General features: G+C 39.0%; 3 protein-coding genes across 4 annotated transcripts in view; 2 read left to right on the top strand and 1 right to left on the bottom strand.

Annotated features, from left to right (window-relative positions):
• The window catches only part of PVRAP (PVR adaptor protein), a 41,731-nt gene extending 17,493 nt beyond the window's left edge, over window positions 1-24,238 (bottom strand). Inside the window, 2 exon segments of the mRNA XM_020953396.2 lie at window positions 22,927-23,873; window positions 24,211-24,238. The gene's annotated coding sequence lies outside the window, so the exon portion shown is untranslated.
• Window positions 132-12,560, top strand: LOC110184777 (collagenase-like). The gene has a single exon (XM_086838717.1). The coding sequence runs from the start codon at window positions 133-135 to the stop codon at window positions 901-903; it is 771 nt and encodes a 256-aa protein (XP_086694843.1). The 5' UTR covers window position 132; the 3' UTR covers window positions 904-12,560.
• The window catches only part of Egfrap (EGFR adaptor protein), a 102,593-nt gene continuing 78,820 nt past the window's right edge, over window positions 1,803-25,575 (top strand). Inside the window, exons 1-2 of one of the 2 annotated variants that reach the window (XM_086838715.1) lie at window positions 1,803-13,121; window positions 13,221-13,356. The gene's annotated coding sequence lies outside the window, so the exon portion shown is untranslated. Of the gene's footprint in view, window positions 13,357-25,575 lie in introns of both variants that reach the window. The other variant, XM_086838714.1, reaches the window with a different exon arrangement.

Consider the following 25,575-nt stretch of genomic DNA (forward strand, 5'->3'; position numbering starts at 1 on the left):
TCTTATCTGCAAACTATAGTTCACTGAAGGAAACCAATTACAGTTCTTAATTGGTTAAAATCTTTTTAAGAAAAATTAGTATAAAAAGAAATTTCAGCTGTCTGCAACTTTAAGTAAAGTTTTCAGTTCAAAATGATCTTCATACTGTTCGTATTGTTACTCCCAATAGTTCACATTGGTAGTACGGCAGTGCATCCTCGTGTCGTAAATGGGCATTTAGCCAAACCAGGTGAATTTCCCTACCTGGTCGGTCTCATCATGATAGACCCAAACATAGCATATCGGTGTGGTGGCAATATAATATCGAATCAATGGATTCTAACGGCTGCCCATTGCTTAAAAAACTTTTCCCTTCAGTCTAAGGGCTTTATATATTTTGGCTCCACAGTGCGAGAACAAGGATTAATGGAATCCTTTGAGTACAAAAACGTTGTCAAGCATCCCACCTTTAATAAAAATTATAGAATAAACGATTTGGCTCTAATAAAAACCAAACGGATAGAATTTTCCGATAATATTAAATCTATTCCCCTGCCATCCTCCAAGGATACAAGCCAGTCCTATGCGAATCAGTGGGCCATTGCCGCCGGATGGAATAGAAGGGATCTTTCCAAACCCGAACATTTGATGTGGACTGAAGTAGAGATCGCCAGCGATTTGGAGTGCCAAAGAACGTACAACTCCAATGGGGAGGTAATCTGTGGCCGTGTCAATCCAGGATCATCCATTTGCAGAGGCGATTCAGGGGGACCTTTGGTGCATCTGGAGAAACGGACTCTCATTGGAGTTAGCTCCTTTGTGTTTGAAGGCCCTTGTGACAAAGGTCAGCTTGTTGGCTTTGTCAATGTGGTCAACTATCTGCCCTGGATATATGAGGTTTCCGGGGTGAAGCCTATTAATTAGCAGAGTTAATGCTTATTTTGTATACATTTTCATTTCCACAATAAAAACCTCTATCGAAAGCATTACAAAAGTAAAGTTTGCATACATTTCTCCCTCTGTAATCTTTCGCTGGACGAGCAATGAAGTAAACACGATGCCGCAAATAAAACGCACAGATTAAAGGATGCCCGGGTGAAATGTCTTCTTAATTACTTCGCCGAGTCCAGAGGCTGAGACTGCGAAGGATAAACAAGCCGTGAGCTGGAGCAGGAAAAGGACCTGGGCTGCGCCAAGAAGGGAACGAGGACCGAGGACCAAGGACCGAGACGTAATTGAGAAGTCGCCGGGCTGGGACTTGGAATTGGAATCGTTCTCAGACTCGGGTTCCGGCGTCTGCAGAGTAGTTTAAGCGGAAGTAATTTAATTAATTACAAATGAAACGGAAACACGAGCGAAACGAAGGCGAAGGCGAAGGTCGGCCCGGCACAGCCTGGTCGTCTTTCCTCTGAATGCATCATGTGTCGATTGTTTACCCAATGGGATCGAGTAAACCCCCAACAACAAGTGCCAACCAACCCAATTCGAATATTTTTCCCGCTTTTCCCTTTTTGCATATGGGTTTGGGCCTTACAACTAGGAGCGGCCTAAGCGTTTTCCAAAACAACAGCGAAAAAATTAAGGGACCAGCCTTTCCCAGCAGAGCAATTAAATTTTTCTATGCTCCAGCACCGCAAACTATTCAGAGGGAAGTGCACAGCAAGAAACTACGTGGCATTATTGAAGAATTTTTTATATATTCTGGTAATTTTAGGTATTCAAATATTGTATTTAATATTTCAAGAGTGGTTTATAGATTCTTATAAAATAATATATGATATGATAGGATAATATAAATATATTTATTTACTTGTAATACTTTCAGTCAGGAGCTTAAAACGAAGTGAAGGAGTCATTTCCGACCCTATAAATCATATATATTCTTGATCAGCATGATCAGGCCTATCTTTCTAGACATCTAGGAAGAAAACAAATTTTGGAAATTTTTTTAACATTTTTTAGGGGACTTTTTGACCTAGTTGACATTTTGAAAAATTGAAAAAATGTAAAACATTTTAAAAAGTAATTTTGGTATGCAGAATTATTAACCTATAAAAAACTAGAACAGAACAGCTTTCCGTATCGAAATTAATGCATTTTTAGCTAAGTTATGAGTTTTATAAAGTTTGTTTTGTTGTAAAAATTGTCATATAAAAGTATTCATAAACATCGATTCAAATATGTAATTCGGCTTTTTCCATTCGAACAATTTTCCCCCAGTGTAAAGACACACACACACACGCAAACATTGGTGGCATACGCATTAAGCACAGCTCATTTGCATTGCGGTTTTAATTGCCACAGAGGAGGAGTGGAAATGGGGGAGGAGAGGGAAGGCGATGGCGATAGCTGAAGAGAGAGCGGCCATTACCTCTGACCCCGGAATATACGGTTCGCTGGCAGGGCTTACAAGGATAATGAAAACAATTTAACGACTCTCCCGACAATTCGCTGGAGCCGAGGACAAAACGGCAAACGAATCCTGGTTAAACAAATCTTGAATCCTTTTTGCCGCCTCTTGCATTTGCGTTGGCCATTTATTTTTATGACCACCTCCCCTCTCACTTATTTTTTTGCTGCGTGTCTGCGCAAAATATTTTCAGATATTTTTTGACATTTTAATGAAAATATTTTGCGTAGCAAAAATGAAAATGAAAATGAAAAGGCAGTTAGCAAAAGGGACAGGCGGTCGGAGTGATGATGAATCCTTAATCCCTTCACTGGCTTAATATTATTTTAACGAAGCGGATTCCCGGATTCAGGATGGGGGTCACTTTTAAGCCCTGCTGATGGCCAGTAATTAAATGCTTGACATGCCGACGGGTGTGAGGTTTTTGCGGGCCGGGGATTAGGGCCACTAAGAGCCTGTCTCGGCGGCAGTGGAAACCCTCGGCGGATCGCAGAACAAAAGTGAACAATTAATGAGGTGAAACTTAATAAGTGCTCAAGCAGCTACCTTTATTGTTTTTCGCAGTGCAGTGCAGTCGCGGAAAAGTGAATTAACGCTGTAGTTGGCATTATAATTATGGCGCGCAGTTAAGGCGATTGTTGAGCCTGATGCTGTCAGGTAGAAAAGGACACAGGGACAAAGGAAACTTAACTTAACTTAAGATAATAACATATTCCCGTATTTAAATATTGAAGGAACTTCAACTTAACTTTAACTTGATTTTATATATATTAACAGACAATAATTACAATTTTATTATACCGTAAACTGCATCCTGTTGCTTCTTCTCCTTATCCTTGGCTCATTAAATATTTACAAATTCTCAATTTGCTTAAGTGAGCAGCGTGGAACAACAAAGCCATAATAAAATCAACAAGCCTAAACAAAAATATTTGCCAACATGCAAAAAAAATCCAAAGCAAGGAGAGGAGTATCCTTTGGGGGGGGGGGGGGGCAAGAGAGAAAAAGAGGCAAACAACAGACAGGCTGAATGGAATGAGAGTTGTTCGCAAATTAAAAGAAATCAAAATCATATGAGAATTTTCAAGTGATTGCCGCATGCGGCAAGAGTCCTTGTTCGCCGGAAGCGCGGGCCAACATAAACAAGCAATTTAACAGGCACTCATACACACACTCACAGCCAGACACACACAGTGCCACACACACACACCACACTGTGCGGCATACAGACACACATCCTTAAGGATCCGTCGCCATTTGGCAAACAAACGAAGCGTTCAAGCGAAAAAAGCCAGCAGAGAATGGAGAAAAAAAGCCAAAAGTATGGCTAAAGGCAGCTGTTTCGACTATTTAATACCTAGTGATTAATTCAGAAAGAAAAAGTAGTCATTTTTGGGGTAAATGATATAAGAAATTATTTGAAAAATTGTTTAAAGTTATGGTGCAAACTGTAACCTTTTGAAAATTTAAAATTTATGTATTTATTTATTTCTGCGTAGTTTAGAAAACCATTTGAATGATTTCAAACCCTTTTTCTACCTAAAAAGCTATTTATATTTTAGTTAGGTTTAAAAGTAATAGTTTTAACTTCATTCTATATGGTTTCTTTTTTGTAAACTTTATATACCTTTTATAATATTTAGAGCAAAGGGTATATAAAAAATCCTTCGGTAGCCTCGGAACAAGCAAAGCGTTTTATGTGCCGACATCGGTGATGGTGGGTGTGTGTGTGTTTGTGTGTCAGGGTGTGTGTGCGGCACCGCAGATTTCTCGCACCCACACACGCCAGCCGCAGCCGCAGCCTTAAAGTATGCCGCAAGTTTTTGCCGCTCTTTGTTAATGAAATTTTAATCAAGCTGCAAGCAAAGCAAAAAAATGAGAAAAAGAGTTTGCCAACCAAGTTTGGCGAGTACACATGCCGCAGCTCGACTCCTTTAAAAAAGGATTCTTTGCTCTTCGTCGCTCTGGTCCTTCAAATAGCCGGCAGCTTCATTAGAGACGCCCGCGAGGTCCACGCGGCGTATGCGTAATAATTTATTTAAAATGCAATTCGTTTATGCCGTACATTAATCATTCCGGCGAATGCGATAAGACATCGGGCGAGTCACGTTCCGATGTCGGCTGCATTTATTAACAATTTACGTCATAAATAAAATTGAAAAACATTCATAATGTCAATGGTTGTGAGGGCGAGAGGGCAAGTCAGTGAAAGACGTGAGAGCATGAGAGCTGATGGCAATTTCATAAATTACAGTGCGTTTCTGGAGCAAGGGAAGGGTAAGGGAAGGAGGCGCAGAAAGTCCTGGCAAGGATGAGGCCTGGATGAGCGGCTGGTTTACATAAATTAGACAGCAAATTTCGCAGCAAAATGGGAACAAGGCACTGGCAAAAGGTAAATCACTAAAGCGGCCCCAAAATGACAACATTAAAAGCAGTCAGTCAGGTGGGGTAAAATACACTTAAATGGGTACTGAGAGAAAAATGGGGGTTTGTAATTAAATTACAGAAGGAATTTATTAATAACAAAAGAAGGAGCAAGCAGTTAAAAGCCCTTATTAAGCTGATACATGGTGTTAGATAACATTTCTCAAGACTTTAAATTAATCACCAAAGAAACCTTCTAATGAAAATGCTCAAAAACATTTTTCATACAATATTTCATTATTTCTGAAACTCATAATATTTGCCTTGATTCATTCATTTTGTCTCATTTATTTTACAATCTTTTAAATCACAAAATATAATTTTCTTTCTCTGATAAATTTGTGAAAACACTTTTACTTGGAGCCTTAATTCCCCGCCTTTACAATTTTTGTTTTTTTTTTTGTGGCTGTATCAGGACGAGTTGTTTAACATATTTCTGTTTTGCCGTTGCTGCTACGCCTTTTCCTGGCCGAATTCGAGTGAATAATGTTCGCTTAGCACGGCAAATAATTATTTCTCGCTTACTGCCAACTGGCATGCTATTTGGCAGGGCTTTAAGGATTGCTTTTCGTCCTTTTCGCCCGTCGTCGATCCCGGGGTTTTTCCCCAGTTCATTATGTGAATTTTGAAATTGTTTTTTTTCCTGTTCCTGCCGCTCTTCTTTGTGTTTTTTGCTGCGGGGCACAAAAAACGAGGAGAGTAAAAAACAAATGCCAACACGTTGGTCTCGCCTGAGCAGAGCAACCCCTCAAAAAGGTGTTGAGTTGAGCCAAATTACAAAAAATTGCCAACACACCGTCGTGCATTTCTCTTTAATGATTTGAATATGCAAAGCGGGTGAAAAAAAACCCAACAAAACAAAAAAGAATTTTAATTAGTTTTCGGAATGTTTTTCGGTGCAATTAAAGCCAAAAGTCTGACAGAGCCATAAACAAAACAATTATTATTCTCGACTATGCGGTGCATTTGGAATTTCCATATTCCCCGAATATGAATGCGAAAATGTTTTTGGTATGCACCTCAGCACAATCGGTTAAATGCTGAAAATTGTTAGTTTAAAATAAAAACAGAAACTCGAACAAAATATGCAAAGCAAATGGAATTGATTTTAGAAATGCGCAGCCAATGGACCAGCACAGGATTTCTTGTGCCGGAATAAGGAATGTTGATTTGTTCAAATAAAACCAAGAAGGAATTTTTTACTAGAATGATTAGACAATCAGATAACCTTTAACAGTAAAATTTATATTATTTTTTAGGTAATTTATAATTTATAATATAGCTTTAAATAAGAAATGAAAAGGATATTAAAATAAAAGTACAAACAACTTCCTAAAACTCCTCATTAAAATTTACCTACATTTTCAAGAGCTAAATCTCTATTTGAAATATTACTTTAAATTCCCTAAAATTTCTCTAAAATAAACTTTAATTTGTAGTGACAAATATACCCTGAAAACCCACCTAATACCTGGCAAAAAAATGAAAACCAGGCCAAGCATCCGGCCAAGATGCCAATAAGGAACAGAAAACTGCCACTCTCACTCCCCATTGCCATTGATTTCTCCACCTTGGCTTAAAAGGACGAAAAGAAAAGGAGAACAACAGAAAGGAAAAGAAAAAAAAGAAACTATTTTATGCAACGAAATAATTCCGACTACCTTTCGTCCAAACGTCTGGCCAATGTCCCATGACGTCCTCCCCTCGAAAGCAATAAATGTTCAAATCAATTGAAACGTTTTGCCAAAGCCCCACCCACACCCAGGACGAAGTCACCCCCCGTATAAATCGAGGAAGAGGCTGGAGGAAAATGGATTCCTGGACAGCTTAAGGCGGCGATTTGGTTAGCCCGCAAACAACAACAGAAAATCGATAAGGGATGCCCCATGTCCCGATTCCCGATGCTGGATGCTGGATGCCCAGGAATGTCAACTTGTTTTGAACTAGTCAGTAGTCCTGAAGGAAACCAGATTCTGTCCCACATTTTGAGAGGACACCAGACCAGGTCCTGGAATAGGATAGTAGTCCTAGTCTATATACAAGGATATGTGTGTGTGCCTGAACCAGAAATCGAGAAAAGTCGATGGCAATAAAACGCCATTTGGTCATAAAAATAGTCGAACGTTGCAGGGGCCAAGTGAATGCGACAACTGCCCCAAGGGGGCCAAGGAGCAAAAGGGAGAGAGCCTTCGTCCTTCGAGGGTGAGAGAGTTTCGTCCTGTCTGCCAGGGCAAATTACGAATTTTGCATATTGCCTTTCTTCGACGTCGTCGTCGGCCTTTTCTCTGTGTCCTTTCCCTGCTCCTGCTCCTGCTCCTGCTCCTGTTACTTCTTTGCCCCTTTGGCCCATTAGTCATTTCGGAGCCGGCTTTGGTGTGTCGCCACTTTGCAGGATGAATGACCCCGGCATAGTTGCTGCCATTTTTCCCATCGGTTCCAGCCAAACCCCCAACCAAAAACCTTCAGCAGCGGAAATTGCGCACACGTCACAGGGCGGCAATTTTCAAATAACCATTTGCCATTTTTCCGCAGGCTTTCTTTTAAAACTTGGCTAGAGTCTATGGAGTTTATATTGTGTTACCTTTATAAAAATTTAGAAAAATATGTAAGAGAAATAGATAAAATAGCAAATGTCCCTAAATCTGTAATAAGCCCAGAATTATTTCTATTAAATATCTCTAAAATAAAGTGTTTATTAAACAAAGTGCATAAAATAATATTTCCACTTGAATAATCTGTATTTTCGCTTACCTAACCTTTTTTACAAATGCTTGTTTCTATTAATTAAATATTTGTTTTAAATGATTTCGTATGTCGTTTGCACTTTCTGTATCACCTGAATTCACGTTTAATTGATTTTTGCAACCGAATGCATCAAAAATTCATGCGTGTGCAATTAATGACATTACCGGGAAACTCTTGGCCAAACAGGGGCAAGAGGGGTTATTTTGTTCAATAAATTATGGTCATTATCATTATTAAGAGAGAGAGCTACCATAAACCTGAAGCACTCATTTAATGCGAGTTAAATTTAATATTTAATCATAGCTGCACTCTGGAGGGTAATTTAAAAGTAATTCTAAAATGGCAATAAGTTCATATAAATTAAATGTGTTTTATTGTTAAGTGTACTTGAGGGATACTTTGGATTATTGGTATATTTAATTTATTTTTAAATAGAAGCAAAAAACAAGGTTGTCAAGGGATTCATTTAATTTGAGTTGTATAAAAAATCACAATAAATTATTCATTTTGATGAGAATAAAGGAAAAAATTAATGTAGTCTTTATGGCAAATTGCATTATCGACCATAATTAAGCTTCGAATTATTACATTTTTACGAACTTTATTTGAAAATTGTTCGATAAGTACAAATTTAAATATTCATAATTAGGCCAAAAAATAATTTTACTTCGAAAACCGCTCGTATAATAGTTTTGATCAGGTTAATAAATCTGCATACTCAGTTGAATATGTAAAAACATTAATTTTTTCATTGAAATTTACCTATAATTTTATTTGATGTTTTTTTAACCAATTCAAGTTTAAAAAACTCATAACTGGTTCAAAAATTGGTTAATTTCAATTCGGAAAGCGTTTCAATGCTAGTTTTAAGAATGTTAACAAATCTGCATACTCAGTTAAAAATGTAAAAAAAAAATATTTTTTTTCGTAAATTTTCCAAATTTTTTCGATGTAAAAAAATTTGAAAAAATTGATACATTTCTTTTTCTGTCTAAGATGTCTAGAACGATTCGGCTGTTGATGCTGATCAAGAATATATATGATTTATGGGGTCGGAAATGATTGCTTCACTGCGTTTAAAGCTTCTGACTAAAATTATATATAATATCCTGCAAAGAAGGCTTGCCCCAAACTTGCCTTGATAATTATGAAAATGTATATACTCTTGCTGCGTAAATTTCAGCCTGACATAGTGTCCTTTTTTACCCAGCGATATCCCACCGACTTCCCCTTTCCACCAACTTACCTTACCTTACCTTGCCTCACATGTAGGTCAAAACTGGCTGAGTAAAAGCGCGCTACATACCTTCGGGCTGTCAATTTATTTTTCGCGCTTCGCATGTTCTTGGGCCATGTTTTTTCCAATTCCTCCCTCGCCCCACCCCACCCCACTCACCCCCTTTTGGCGCGTGTTTCGGCGTCCTTGAAATTTATGCGTTCGACGCAGGCGAAGCGCCAAGTTGTTGAGAACATCGGAGATAGGCACAAGTGCCACATGGCGTGTAATGCGCTCATTATGTTGCCCCCCAAGCACACACACACACATATATCCTCCTACAAATATATATATATATATATATACGTATATTCCATATAGGAAAGGATGCCACATGCAAAAGGATGCCTCCTGCGTGGCCTGTCCTTGGAACTGGGCCAATGCGACTGGCATTGTCTTTGGGGTCGCCTCCTCCTCCGCCGGAAAGATAATAACAACAAATTATTACACTTGCCGAGGGACCAAAGGGAGATAGTAGAGAGGGGGGCTCTGAGGGAGGGGGGTCTTAACTGTGGTAACTAAATTAAGCATTTCGTTGATAACTCAACGCAGATCGGACGGCACAGGGCATGATAAGGCGAAATCGTCCTTCGTCCTGGCTGGGTCTTTTTCTGTGGGGCTTATGCCCAAAGTTAAAATTGAGGTCTGGCCTTCGTAGGAGGAGCACTGAGAAAATAGCTTTTTAAATGAAATTTTTTAAAGGAAATAAGGTCTTAAACATTTGTGTTTAGTTTCATAAAAGTATGCTATGATTTGTATAATCAAATATACATTTTTACAGCAACCTTTAGTTCACTTTTTAAAGGGGTTTTTATGTTTTTACCATTATTTCCATTATTTATTTATTTAATTCGTAAATATTTTAGAGTATGACTTTTTGTAGAAAAAAAGGAAATAAAAATCTCCAAGCCTAGTCCTTTCCTTCAGTGTCAAGATGTCCTTGAGTAGCCACCAAAAAATAACGATTTTGAAGCAAAAGTCATTTATCGATTTTGACATAACAATTTCGTGTTTCTTTTTTTTTTTGCTGAAAATGGCATCTTATCTGCATGATTGCGAATGAACTGAAACACTCTTCCAGAGGCCGCCAAAAGTATCATTAAAATATAAAATTTACACATTCAATGTTGCTTCAATGTTTTGGACTTTTTATTTCATAATTTTCGTGTCAATTCCTGGGAAGCGGAGGAAGCGCTTTCTGCACTTCCGCATGAAAAACAAGTTTCGTGCAAAAGCCAGATTATTGCAATCATAAATTTTTATGATTTTCCCATTGGTTGCAGCTCTAGGCGGGCGTGGAAAATGTGTGTGTGTGTGTGTGATGTGTGTGTGGGAAAAGCGAAGGATTGCGTGGGAAAAACGCGGGCATATCGCAGGGAAATTTTATGTGAATTTAATAGTCTTGCAGATATGATGCAGAAAATTATTACTGCCCTGGTCTTGCCTGAAGCAAAGCGATAAAGTCGAGGAACATTGCCAGTAAATGTAAATATATATATATATACACATATCGATACTGATACAATTCCCTTTTTCGGAGGGAGAACAGAACCATTAAAAAGAAATTTAATATAAACTTGGCTCAAAATGGCGAGGGCCGTAAAAAGCATATTGACAATGCCACAAGATCAAGCCATGCCATCCCATCCATCAATCAATCAATCAATCAAGCCTGACAGCAGCTGTACCAACCACAAAAAAGTATAAATATATATTTATACACACAGGTAGGAAGCAAAAAAAAAAGAAAAAAGAAGAGAAGTAATCTAATCCAATTACTCAACAGTGGCAAACAAGGGGCGGCAGGATTTGTGGCTGGGCGCTAATGGACGAGACCCCGAATAACATGTCCTGGATATCACATGTCTACGAAAAAGTTTAATAACCAAGGGCACTTCCTTGGCTACAAAAGTGGCAAAAAAAATAAGTAAAGAAATGGGGGGAGAAAGCCAAATGCCACAGGCACATTTACATCATCAACCCCAACTATGTGTGTAAGCAAACGAGTGCGTTTGATTATTAACCAACAAAAGTCCGGGGGTGTAAGACTGCAAATCCTGGCAGCCACAAACAAAAAAAAAAAAGGAAGCAGAAATTGAAATTCATGCACTTTTCGGGGGGGGGAAGGAGCCTTTGAGCCTTTTGTCCTGGCCACGGGGCTTACAAGATGGAATATCTCTCGGGTAAGGGACTTGGCCTGCCCCCCAAAAAACATTCTATTGACGAAATTATCATTTCTGTTGCTTCAATAAAACGACAGGGCCGAAACTAATATGGTTTCATTTTTCCCTCCCTAAGCAGGCTTAGGCATGAAATTGAAAATATATACCAGGCATTGGGCCAACAAAGGAACTCACTCCGAGGGGTTGGAATATATTTCCCTGATTGGATGGGAGACTGGAATGAGGACGATGATGATGATGATGGCGGAAAGGAGGTGACAGCGATAGAAAAGCCTAGGAAAATGAGACGAAAACTAGTTACCTTAAGTCTGGGTATTAGTTTTAGGGAGCGGAGTGATGGGAGAAAAATTCGGATATATTTACACCCTTCCAAGGGTATTATGATTTCAGCCAGAAGCTTGTAATGCTGTGGAGGAGTCATTTCCGACCCTATAAATCATAAGCAGTTTTATTAACCTCCTAAATACTAACTAAGGAATGCTTTCCGAATTAAAATTAATGCCTTTTTGGCTTAGTTATGAGATTTTTACTTTTAATTTGCCCAAAAAATAATTATATAAAAATATAGTTAATATCGATTAAAAATGGTATTGCACCTTCAGTCAGAAGCTTAAAACCAAGTGAAGAAGTCATTTCCGATCATTCTTGATCAGCTTAAACAGACGAATCGATCTGGCTATGTGGAGTCAAAATCTTTTTTTTTTCAAAATTTACAATCATTTGTATGGGATTAAATCGTTAAAATTTAAGAAAAAAAAAATGCCAAAAATTTGAATTTCTTAAAACTTTTTATTTAGTATGCAGATTTATTTATTTACTAAAAACTAACATAGGAAAGTTTTCCGAATTAAATTTAATGCTATTTTGACTTAGTTATGAGTTTTTTAAATTTTGATTTGCCGTAAAAAATGACACTGAAAATATCTATTAATAAATGGAAATATTTTAAGCAGATATTCAGAATTGTAAACTGCAAGGTATATAAACTTCGGTTAGTTAGTTAGTTTCGTTCATTGTTTTCTATATTTAGGCTAGCTATGAAACTTTACTGAAGCTTTGGTTTTATCTAGCCATATTTATGAGCTTTGGCCATCAGATGCTAGAATAATTAAGTTACAGTGATCTTTCCTAAGAATCAATTGTGTGTATTTAGATATACATAAAAATATATTATTATTTTCTAATACCAATCAATCATAAAACACTAAAATCGCCAATTTTCTCAGTCTATATTATTTGTATTTAACGGAAATTCATTTCACGCCTTTTATTTCTTCTTTCCCAGGTTCCAAAGCTTCTGTTGCCGCTCTAATTGCAAGCTGCATTGATCTGCATAGAGCGAGCGGGAAAGAGCGAGCAGTAAAGGGAGAGTGGTCAAGAGAGAGCGGCAAAGTTAGACCGGCAAAGTTCGAGCGTTAAAGTGAGTGCAGAACTTTGAGAGCAGCATCGAGAGAGAAGCTTTGTGAGAGCAGCACCGTTTGAGCGGCAGAGAAGGCAAAATGAGAAAGAATAAGAAGAAGAACGCATTTGCCAAAGTGAAAAATTTGTTGTGTGCCGCTGCTGCTGCTGCTAAAAAACGCTAAAAGTCTGGAAAAAATGGTTAATAATACTAAACAAACCCCTCCAACATTAAAACTAACTTTGTGTAATGTGGAAACACTTTAATAAGGCATTAAACAAGTGTATTCGAAAAGAATTTCAATAAGAAGTGGGCAGAGCTTCTCTGGCCAACTGTATTTGTGCAAGCGGATAACGGAATGTGAAAAAATCAGCAATTGTGCGACTGCCAAAGTGAACCAACATAATAAATAAGACCTTTTCAATTCAATTAGCTAGTGGATATTGAATAAAAGTTACTAAAACTGCAATAAAAACAAGTGGGACTCCGGCGGACAATGCAAAGCAGCAGCAGCCCCCGCAATATGTGTTACCTATGCACAGCTGTATGCAAGCGTGCAAAGGGTGTAAAGAAGATGAAAAAGAAAAGAAAACGTGCAAAAGCAATCGTTTCTTGCGGCTTGTGATTTTGATTAACAGTTATGAACACAAAGAATGTAAATAAAGAATGTTTTGAAGTGCGCGTTTAAATCGAGTGTTTCGGGATGTGCGTGTATGTTCTTTCTATTCCCTTCCATTTTTTGTTTGTTTTTTTTTAAGTGCCTAATTAATTAATATATTAAATGTGTTTAATTCTGCAAAATAGAAAATAGTGCCACAAATATCAGAAGGGAAAGGAAGGAAAGAATCGTGCGTTTAATTTAATTGCTAAGTCAAAGAGACAAAGACTCAATAAAGAAAAAATAAATACAAATAAAACGAAAATAATTCAGCAATAATCGGTAAGTGAGAAACCAATTTAATTATTATATTTATATTTATTATATTATATTGTATTTAATTTATTCTGGAAAAAATATTTTATTTAAAACATATTGATTTCAGGGAATTATTTATTATACCTTAAATATATGCAACCTTTAATTAAGACTTCGTTTTACCTAGTTTATATGCACTCTCTTCGTTATTAATTTTTCCCTGTCTCCCTTAAACTCAACCCCCAAAATCACCTTTCACTTTCGGCAATCAAATGGCAATTATATCCACCCATAGTTCAAATATTTAACATCATTGCCTGTCAGGATATACTGCCCCAAAACCCATCTACCAACCGATTATGCAAATTTGTCTGGGCTAACGATTTCATTAAATGCCAAAACCGGCCACGCCTTATCACCTAACCCTGTGTGGTTTGGCCAACTAATTTCAATATCATCCTTCGCCTCCAGGAGCCTGCATTAATTCTCTCGCATTTAGCATTTAGCCCAGAAAGCCGCAGGAGGCGTGGCATTGTTGATAAACAGCCACAGCAGAGCTTCCGCTTAGTCTGCCAGCAGACTCAACTCAACTCGACTCATAACAAATCCCCCAACCCAGGGCCAGTGACACAGGATGTCCTGGATTCGGTATCCTGGCCAGGAGCGGTAGAGAGGTAGATACATGAACGACATCACACAGCCAAGGGGTCAATTTGGAGCGTATCAAAAGGGGGGGTACGGGACACAACAGTTTTATAAACTAGAGTTTTCCAAGGCTTGAATCGAAGGGAAGGCCTCTGGGAGAAGGAGGTGTGTGTGTGTGTGTGTAGGACGAAGGACTTCGTCTGGCCGGCATATTTATAAACACATTAAAAACGCTTCACTGGCAAGCTTGGGCCAGGATATGGAAACTTGATGAGTTATCAGTTGGAATCACTGGGAAAAAATCATTATAAGAGGTTAAATATTTTAAAATATTTTAAAATATGTAGTTATTTAAAGATTTTAAAGGAAGAAAAGATAGAGGTATATTATTTTTTTAAACATTTTTACGAGAAGAAAGCTATAAACTTCTGAAGCTTTTTTCTCTCTGCTTTCTAGTTGCTTTACATATTAGCCTTATAACTTTATTCATCACTTTGTATTCAAAAATATGTTCCTCTTTGGAAAATAAGTCGTTACTCTTGATTAAAATCCTTGACTTTCCCCCAGTGTGTGTTGGTTGGTTAGGGCCGCCCTGCCCCCTAAAAATTCAGGGGGAGCGAGAACAAGTCAAAGTCAATGTTTGTAGATGTGATGTGCCACTGGTTGTGGGCGAAATCCCACAGCTTGTTGAAAAATGTCAGTTGCACATGAGACTGGCAGGGGGGTGCGGGTGGGTGGCAAGGACCTCAGACCCCAAGAACCTCAAGAACCTCAGCAGTCAAGCCGCCAGGGGGAAAGTGGGATAGGTTCTACACACACACGATGTGATGTGTGTGAGCCAGTGATGAGGAATTGCAGCAACTTGCAGCTGACGGTTGTTAAGCTTGTCAACATGAAGCGACAGTAAGTCGCAAAGGGGTTAGAGGGCGAAGGACATGTGGCGGAGGGGGGGGGGGGGCAGGAACTGTAACAATTGGAGCTACCCTTTAGCTTTTTCTCTTCAGTCATTCCCTAACCCCGTCATCTTCTATAGTTTCTCTCCCTTAGCAGGTCAAGCCACAGTTGACCCGGTTTTATCTAAAAGTCAACAGCTTAAATGCCATTTAACATTTTATGGAGCCCAGGGTGGGGGAGGAGGATCTGGGCGATTTGTAACCTTCATGTTAATACTCCGCGCCAACTTATTTATGTAAATTACTGGCAACTGCAATGGCAGTGGCAGTGGCAATGCCAACTCGTTGCAGGATGCTGGCCAGGCTAAGCTCCCCCAGTTGCAGCAGCAACGTTCATGTTTTATAATTAAGTCAGTAATTTAAGAGTGTCGTCCGGGCAAAAGGGAAACTTTTTTCGCCAGCAGCTTTACTTGACTGCATTCCTTGTGGCTTGCAATTCGCTTTCTGGTTGCAACCAAAGTTTTTCCCAGTTCCAGCTCCAGCTCCAAAAAATAAAAGAGGGAGCAGAGAGAAAAGCCGTGCGAAAAAGCGGAAATGTTAACAACTACTTTGACATTTGGTATGGCTCCCGCTCCGCTCTGGGAGCAAGACATCCGGGGTGTTTGTTTGCAACTTGAAATTACTTAAGTGCCAGCGCGACGAGGCGTGTGAATGCCAAACCGAGGAGTCCTCCTCCGTGTAACCAGTTCCGGTCCCCCCATTTGCCGGGCTTTGCCAGTGAATAAATGAGTTAGAGAGCGACTCAAATGGCTGAAACGGAGCTTGGCTTCAACTCGGGCCAGCAGCTCATAAATTAATGTCATTGCATTAAAGCGTATTGGGGCCGGGAAGCCGGCAGGCGGAGTGTTTTTCCGAAACGAAATAAAAACTGTGCTGCTGCTGCAGTGTCGAGAGTAACGAAAGTAACTCAGGCCCTGATGCAGCCAACTGTGAAGGACAACAGCACAGAACTAGAACAAAAAAACTAAAAATAAGCAAGGAGCAACATATCAAGGACTTGGGAATACTCTGCATGGTAAGGCACAACCTTCTGCTACTCATGTTAGCAAGCTTAAATTATAAAAACTCTGCAAGGGCATAAAAATATGTTTAGAAATCTCTTGAAAACAGATTTCTATTTAAAAATCTCTTTATTAATAATTTCACATCTATTTTAAAGACCTTTAAAAGCAACTATTCCACTTAATTTGCATGAATGCCACACCATATATTCTCTATATAAGGAAAACTCTCGAAAATAACAGAAAGAAAAGGATTTAAACTCCTCCCCGAATACCAAACACTCTCAAGAGGTCAAAATGTCTTAAAATCTTTAGTTTTTCGAATATCACAAAATATTTTCTTTGTCAGAAATATTTTGCAAAACAAAAGAAAATCCTTTTAAAGGTCAGCTGCCATCCGCACTCACACAGCTTCTAAAAGAGCTGCTCAGCCTGTGTGTAAGGATGTCAGGATGCACAAAAATGTTAGTTAAATTTCGTAGTTACATTTGTTGTGTGCCAGCGATAGCACAGAGAGCGAGATAGGAACACGGGCTGGCAACTCGACTGCATGCATAACATAGTGCATAAGTCAGTCAGTTTTCCCGGGGAGCGGGGACAGGGACAACACTTGGCAGTCCTGGCATGACTTTAAGACTTATTGTTCGTTGACTATTTGGCAGCGTAGTCGAGGAGTTGGCTTTCCCACACACAAACACTCACACTCCACAGCCAAATGAAAAGCCCCGGCAGTTTCGATTTTCTCTAGGATAGGAAAAATGCTGCTGCACAAAACTGTTGCGAGTTATTAAAACGTCAGTCACACTCGGTTTTGATTTTCTTTTGCTTTCCCCCACCGCTTTCCGTTTCATTTTCAGTTTATCTTTGGCCAGACTCCGGCCAGACCATGCTCTAGCTATTATATCCTTAAGGTATGCATTAATTACAAGGATCATAAAGGCGGGGAGACTAGCACGAACTGCGAATCCCGAAGGTACACAAGTCCTCTTACTTTGTGTTACTTTCTGCATTTTACGGCCAGACAGACTTTGAGTTTCTAGAGTGCTTAGTGTATATATGTATATTATCCCCTCTTCCTGCCTTTATAACATTCCCATTGTTTTTCGTCCTGTAATCAGGCGGCAATTTTCGAGTGCATAGTTTATGCGAGCACGAGAAATATTTTTGTCTATGACGGCAAAAAGGCTTTTCATAAATGGCAGCTGCCGCCTTAAAATTTCCCCATTGCGACGAGACACAGGGTGGCAAAAACAAATGACGAACTCATGTTGAAGGCTCATTTGTTTTATGGCCGACGCTTAGGAAGGCAGCTGATGTCCCTATCTCCTTACCAACTCGCATGCTGGCCCAGTTATTTGACACGCTTTTTAGCAGCCTTAACGGAAACCAAGACAGACAGCTGAGGAGTTGCTATTCATTACCAGGATGGGGGATTTATTGTATAGTCCACATACACAGCAAGGAATACCCTTGTACAGTCTAACTTCCTTAAGCCCAAACACTATTTGCCACTTGAGAAATTCCTGAGAGGGCTCAGTGGGTCTTAAATTTGAAATATTTAGGTTTAAATTTAGGTTAAGGAAGTGAAATGAAAACTCTATTTAATTCTGTGTTTTAAAAGGGAGATAATATTAAATTATACCTATTCCATTTATTAATTATTAATTAAACTAGATACGTTCGTTATTTCGAAGTTCACCTGTTTGGTCTCTTTATGCAAAATATAATTGCCTACTTTTTGGCGCTGCCCAAATACGAACTCTTCAAAGGCAGCATTGCGGCTGCTTTATCAACTTTATTATGCCCGCGCGAAAAGTGGCGAAATTAACAACAACTGAGGGTGGGATCGAGGGGGGAGGAAAGGGGCGATGTAGCCAGAGGGGTGATGGCCATAAAGCAACCGCTCCGGCGCCCCCTTAAGACAGGACTCAACTGCAGGCCGAGACCGTTTTATGAGGCACACAAGAAAAAAAGAAAAGAAAAGAAAACACATACAAAACTGTTTCAATGTCTGTCGGTATCTGCATGTGTGTGTGTGTGTGTGTGTGTGGGCACTGGGAGAAAATTATAGGACACTTTATTTAGCTTTTGAATGGATAAATTGATTTAGAACACTGACATGGTTTTTGGTTTAAATTAAAACTCTCTGTGGAAATAGTCCTACTTCTGACACTTAAATGTTTTAAACATTATTGTTAGAGCTTTTAAAATCAGTTAAATCTATAGATGAATTCAAATAAAATATATTTACAACTAAAATAAATTTATTTATAGTCCAAATTTTGTGGCTAAGAGTTAGAAAAAGGATAACTATGATTATATATTTATATATTTTGTTAAAATATATATATTAATTCTTGTTTTTTCCCGTGTGTGTGTGTTTTGCGATGCTCTCCTTGTTTATCTCGCTTTTGTTTGGCCTCGTTCCGCCAGACTCCAGCCCCTCGTGCCCTTATGACCCCCGCGAACCATTTCGCAAAGAGTGTCTTACTTTACTCGGCTTTTTCGCCGTTTTTCGCTGCTTTCGCCAACTTCCAGGACGATTTTGTGTGCCTGCTTAGTGGTGTGCGCGGCGTCTGTGTGTGCGTCATGTTATGCATTGTGTGTGTGTGCATGTGTATGGGTGAGTATCTGTGTGTGTGGCGATGCGTATTTCGTGTTTACCATTTCGGGCCGCCATCTTTCGCCGCTGAGCGCCTGTTCCGAAATATTCCCAGTGTGTGGGTGTATCGCACACATACACGTGCCCACGAAGGACTCTGCGAAGTGTGTGTGTGTGTGTGTGTGGTGTGTTGTATGTGAGCAATGTTGCTGGCAACATATCCTATTCTATATTGAAGCAAAAATGTTGCAGAATGAAGAAGTGCTGCCCTGCCAAAGTGTTTTGATAGCGGGGCCCCTAAACCCCAGAGATTTTACTCATACGCACACATCATCTCGGCAATTTTAAGCGGCTTACAGCGGCGATGATGCCATAGCTCAGTTTTCATTACAAAGCCAAAGGTGAATACATCTCGTACTCCTTGAAGCTGCCACTCCTGCCGCCACTCTGAAAGTATATCCTCCATTCCTGGCAAGTGCACAACTCCTCAACTCAACTTCAAAAGGCAGACGAATTCTATGGCGACTCAAAATGAGTCGCAGGGCAAACACAGATCATATCTTATCGGCAATCATTTTATGAGCAAAATTAATACGCTTCCAGCCAACTCGACTGGCAAATTTCTAGACGTTTTGTTCGGTTCCCCAGGCAACGGACGGAACGACGTCCCCGTCGACAGGCAACAATATATATATCTTTATATATAATGAGCCTGGGCAGGTGGAGGTGCAGGAGTGGTATCAAAAGATATACACGAATAGATACTTTTACACAAGGGGAAAAATAAGTTAAATATGTAATGAGTAAACAATACTACAATAACACATTTTTAATATATATTTTTATAGATTACAGAAGTGGTATTTATTATTAATTCATTTATCAGATTGTCCGTCTGACTTTTCTAGTTACTTTTAAAATAATAATTAATACGCTGAGTCAGTGTAACAATATATTTATATCAAAAATATAAGCAATATGCTAAATATTTGGTTATAAAAGAGCAAATTCTTTTAATTTTACTATAATTTTGAAGTCTTTCTCTTACAAGTTTCTATTGGAAAAATATTCCAGAAACTTGAGATGTTTCCACTCTGAACTAAAAGTTCATTCATAATTTCTCTTAATATTTTATCCTAATATTTAGCAACGAATATTTAGACTGATTTCCACTTAGTTTAAAGAACATTCCCTCAAGTAATCTCAGCAAATTCAACCCATTTTCTCTCCCTGTGTAATTGCTGGCTCACGGGCAACGACATCGTCATGGAAATTCTTCATTAACTCAACTCTCGGGCGTTGAGAGAAAAGAAGTTTATGTTATTAAGAACATCGAGGCAAAGTGTGGGCGTCGAATGATGTTTATGCGGGGGCGTGGCATCTAGGCTGTGTTGAAGTGGCAGCAGCTGTTGTTGTAGTAAAATGTGTGTTTTACTTGACAAGAAAGAGATAACGGTAAATGAATATGCAGCAATTTGCACGCCCACATAATGAGCAGGACGAGGGGCGCAGGAGACTGAGGACTAGGGATTCCGCCGACGGGCAGAGACTGAAATAATAACAGTATAGCAGCAGTGGAAAAGCAACAGCCTCAGCCGCTAAACAAAAGTCGATAAACATAAACCAGGCGCGGTGCCAGCAGACGAGCCCCGATAAGTGTGCTACACACTTTTCCCAGGAAACGGAAGCAGCGAGGAAGAGGGATTTACATTTAGAAAAAAATTATATAGATGTCGCCATGGACGCCATTGAAGTTTTTAGTTAACGGAGGGGAATTTAAAGAAGCCTAGCAGTAGATTGCTGGAAAATATTTCAAGGCATGATCATTAGTAAACCAAAAAACTTTATGATTATTTAAAGTGTTTAATTAAGGAATCAATGAAAAACAATACAATACATTATCTAGAATTAGCTTTAAAAAATTTATCAAAAAAAAAAGAAAAAAGAATTTAACCAATTTTAAACAAATATTTAAACAAAAAGAAAGGGTACATTTCTAAGAAGAAATTTTCTTCAAAATCTTGCTACAATTCTCAGTGCACTCCGGAGTGTGTGAGGCAAAAAGTAAATTAAAACGATTTTAATTACGGTTGCCAAGACGATGAATGAAAATGTCAACGATGCCGGAGCGACAGCAGGTGGGCGTAGCGCCGTCGGAGGGGGGCGTGTCGAAGGAGTCCGTTTTATTAAAAGGAGTGAAAGAGAGCGGAAAAAGCGGAGACAACTCCTAAAAGCCTTTCGCTGTACCGCTTGCTGTGCCAGCAGTGTGTGAATTATCGCACATGTACGACCAGCACACACACACACACACACACACCCTCCACTGTATCCTGGTGAATAAAAGAGGGATTTTCATTTAGACGCCTCGCTCTCTGTTGTTGTCTTTAGCTACTCGACGAAAGTCACTGCCAAGAGCAACGCCAGCGAACTTAAACAAATAAAAGTGTTTACAGCGTATGGCGAAAAAAGGGGGGAAAAATAAGAGGGAGCTTCTAAGTTAGACAAACAAGCTCCATTTCTTTTTTATGAGCCTCTTTTGTCTCTGGCCGCTTTTCCGGTTTTTCCCCCTCCTCAACCTATGCTTTTTTATACCTTATTAACGCCGGCTCACTCGCTTCGTGAAAATGAAAAGTTTTCGCGGCGGGCGTGAAATTTTTTAACCCACCAAAAACAAAAAAAAAAATAAAAGAGATGAAATCCTGAAAAGCCACCGAAAAAAATGCAAAAAAAAGGAAGGGGAGCATTCGCTGATTAACTTGACACGGCCAAGAGACGCGGCAAGGGAAAATCCTGGTGAAAAGCAGGGGAAACTGGTGAAAAATTCGCGGTTTTCGAATGCAGCTGACAGGCAGCACCTGTCGCCGCTGCGGAAGTGTCGACTGCGAATGCAAAAATGTGAAAATGCGACAGCGGCCAGCAAACCGCCGCCGTCGCCGCCGCTTGACATTTCCTTGGCGACGACGAAGGAGCCTTCTCAGGAAATGTTTTCGGTTTGTGTCCTTGTGTCGCTTCTATGGAGACTGCATTTAAGTGCGCTTTTTATGGCACAGCTTCAAGCTTGATCCGTTGATAGCCAAAAGTTTGTCCAGGGACTTATCTTCATTAATTTCCGCTACACTTTTTTAATGCCGTTTAACTCGGGCTTAACCCCGAAAGTATGCTGCGGTGAGTAATTCGATTTATGAAGGGGAAAGCAGAGCACTTTTCCTGAGGAAAACTTGTGCCGTAAATTAGACAATGGTTTTCTTTGGGGATGTTTCTCTAATTGGAATTTTTTGGTAAGGGAAAATTTTAGGGGGTTTTCAGATAGTTATTTTTAGTGAACGGGTATCATAACATTTTTCAGAAAATTCTTATTGATTTTTGTACCTTTCTTTAAAGATACTTTTTAAAAAGGTGTATACAATTTTATTTACTAATTTAAATAAATTTTTAAAAGTCAGCTAATCTAATTCGAAATACATGGAATTTCACACAATCGTTGACTATAGATACTTTTGTTGATTATAAATTATTTTAAAAGACATTATTCATTGTATAACTTAAAAACAGTTAAAGGCAGCGCACTTTGATAGCTTCAAATATCTTTAATAGATTTTAGTTAAAGATTCGATTCGTTATTAAGGTTATTCTTAGAATTTACGACCTTTCACAATTAAACTTTTATTATTTATACTCCTCTCCAAATTAACTTCTTAATTCAAGGGTTTGAAAAATGTGTTAAACTCGCAACACTTGTCGGAGATTTCACACCACAGGACGGGGATTATTTTGCATATTTTTATGAGCCACGAATATTGTTCACAAGCGACCTCGCATGCATTTCAACTCCCTGAAGTATTTAAACTTTTGCGCGAAAGCTGAAACACTTCACTCCAAACATGTTGACAGCTTAACAGGAAGTCTGCCTCAAGAAGGGAGCAGCGAGGATATGGCCAAAAAAAGTTGATTCCTATAGCAAGGATCCTCAGATCCCTACTTCCCCCTCCGCTGCGCTTTTCCGCTTTCCCGCTTCCCCGCTGATAACTTTAAGCAGAACAGAACAGAACAGGGCCAGAAAGTGTAACAGCTTTCGTGGCAAAACTTTGCAATGCATTTTGATGTGCATCGCAGGGCCAAAGTGCCAAAAGGTGGCGAAGAACGAAAAAGGGGAGCAGACCCCTGCTGTTTGAATAATTATATAGAGAAGATGAAAGGACGACCAAAGGCAACAGAGCGAAACAAGAGCCTATGCAATCCTTTCACCTCAAGGCCACTGACCTTTTCTTTTTTTTTTTCGCACAGACACTGTTTAACAAGGACTCAAAGGTCCGTACTTTGATGTTAAAATCAAGCCCCAAAATTGACTCGTAAACAGGATATTCAGGATATGAAAACAATGCAATTTGCTCACCTTTATCTCGAATGTTTCTTTTTTTTTCTTGTTTTTTGGCGGCAATTTTCGTTATGACCACGACTGGAGTCCTTTTGTTCGCGTGCGTGTTTGTTTTATTGCCACAATAATCCCAAGGAAAACTCGACACCAAGTTTTCGCATAAAATTCAATTACGATTGTGAACTCATAAATTCCAACACTTGGCCGCCTTTTACGATTTCGTCCTTTGATTTCAACGAAAAATGGCAACGGAATCGGTATGAATCCGGTTCGAGGGAAAACTGAGCAACTTTTTTGTCGGCTGACGCGGCTACTTTGTTAACACTGTTATCAGGCCACGACCATGGCAATAAAATTACCCCGTCGCGTCATTAAAAGTTAAGCGTCGTCCTTTTGTGCTAAACTGGCGGATTTGTTAAGTTTTTATGGCTTTCGTCTTCTCTTAGGGATTCTCTCGCGTTCGGATACGAATTTTAGGCGCCTTTTTGGTCCAACCTTTGCAGTTGAAAGCGCGCAAGGAACTGTTTATCCTGGCATTGTGTGCTGGCATTTTTGTCCTGCCAACGAAACTTGGTAAACGACCACGAAACTTGGCATCCACAAGGGCGCCTGCGCTGGATTTCCCCCGTTTGGAACTGAATGTTTTGGGTGGCTTCATGGATAAAGAGAGGGGGTTGGCTTCCAGTGGACATGCAACTGGTGGTCGTCCTGCCAATCGTATCCGCAGCAACAAGAGGCAGCAACAACAATCATGTGTGGCAGTTGTCGTGACAACTTAATTTCGATTTTGATGAGAGACCAGCCAAAGGCATCCCCTTACGCACTTGATAACATTTTATTTTCTGATCTCTTTGAATCCGAGTCCCTCGCATTTTAGTTTGAAATCAGACTCTGATCTAATTATGCCATCGTTTAGCACTGCATACTTTTCAGGGCGACTCGAATATCATCGGGTCGGTGAACATCTGAAAAAGGGAAAAGAGAGAACATTAAGGCAAATCCGCTTACAGGGACACAAGTTCGTAACTAACAGATACGGATGCGGCGGTGAGATGAAGATGGTACCCAAGGGCGGCGCCCATTGTTTATGCAAGCGCATTAAGTCGAGGCTCAGCCCTGGGATACGTCCACGACGGTAGAGATTGGCATGCAGATGCACACATATAGATACAGATACAGATACAGATTCGGATTTAGATACAGTAGTCGGTCCTGCGGCTCACACCCACAGGCTGCAGTAACATGTTGCGGTTTTGTGAGCTCCAGATTGACCTGACCCTTGCATAAACAAGGCGTACTGACCGCATCTTGGAGGCGGTTCCAGCAGCTGCAACAGTTGAAACCCGAAACGAGCAGTCCTTTAATTATATATACAAACAGAATTAATATTTAAGAAGTATTTTTAGGCGGGAAAACGGGTATTTCAACAATTTTGATAAATTCAAATTGATATGTGATTTTATAATGTATTTATAACCTATATTTTAGTCAGAAGCTTGAAATTAAGTGAAGGACTCATTTCCGACCCTATAAATCATATATATTGTTGATCAGAATCATCAGCCGAATCGATCTAGCTATATCCGTCAGAAAAAAAAAATTCAAATTTTTTTCAACATTTTTTAGTCAAAATTTTCCATCATTAAAATTGTCAAAAATTTGAATTTTTTTAGAGCTGTAATTGAGTATGCAAATTTGTTATCCTAATAAAAACTAACATAGGACTGCTTTCCGAATTAAAATTAATGCTTTTTTGGCTTAGTTATGCATTTTTTAAATTTTGATTTTCCGAAAAAATTTTCATATAAAAATACAATTATTACGATCATTACAAAAGAGACTTTTTAATGTAAAATATTGTATTTCAGTTAAAAATATTCTCTGAAAATAGCTGAAATCCTTTTTATTCTTCAATTTATGAAATATTAATTGCATAATAAACAACATTTAATTTTTTCCTGTGCAATCAAAAGTCAGCGAAGCGAGTTGAACTCATTAAGGCCAAGTCGTTGTCATGTAATCCAATATCAGCTACCAAATTGGTATCTCGTATCTCATAGATACGCGCCAAAATACGTGCACACGTATAAAAAGGGCTAATAAAAAGGAGAACAAAATATATATAAAAATCCGACTAAAGAAAATTGAGACTCGCGTGGATTTTTCGTGATTTTCCATCCACCGCCATGCAACCTATCTCCTTTTTATTTGCTATCCATTTTATTGTTTATTTAGAGCATTGTTTAGCAGCATATAAACCGTGTCTATATATAGCTATATATATATACTGCAGTCAGCGTTGATTTAATGGCTGTAAATTGAAATGGAATACGCGAAATGGAAAAAATGTTGGCCCAGGTGAAATCCGTTTGCTAAAATTTATATATATATATATATATATGTAAAAAACAAAAAATACTTATTGAAAAAGTTCTCGCAAAAGAATTTAATAGAATAAAAGTTGGCAAAATGGATTTAGCATTTCATGGTTTTAGGTAGAAAATCCCCAAAGCTTAGCTCATCAGTTTTCTAGGTTTTCCCATCATTTGATTATCCTTTTGACAATCCTTTTTTCCATATTTCTTCTCTTTTTTTGTAACAAGGAAAGCAATGGAAAATTTAAAGGAAACAAAAATGGGAAACATCTGGTTAGAAGCAATATTCCCT

This window comes from Drosophila serrata, unplaced genomic scaffold, assembly GCF_035046125.1.
Source record: "Drosophila serrata isolate PLE 108 unplaced genomic scaffold, ASM3504612v1 contig_359, whole genome shotgun sequence".
Taxonomy (NCBI): Eukaryota; Metazoa; Arthropoda; class Insecta; order Diptera; family Drosophilidae; genus Drosophila; species Drosophila serrata.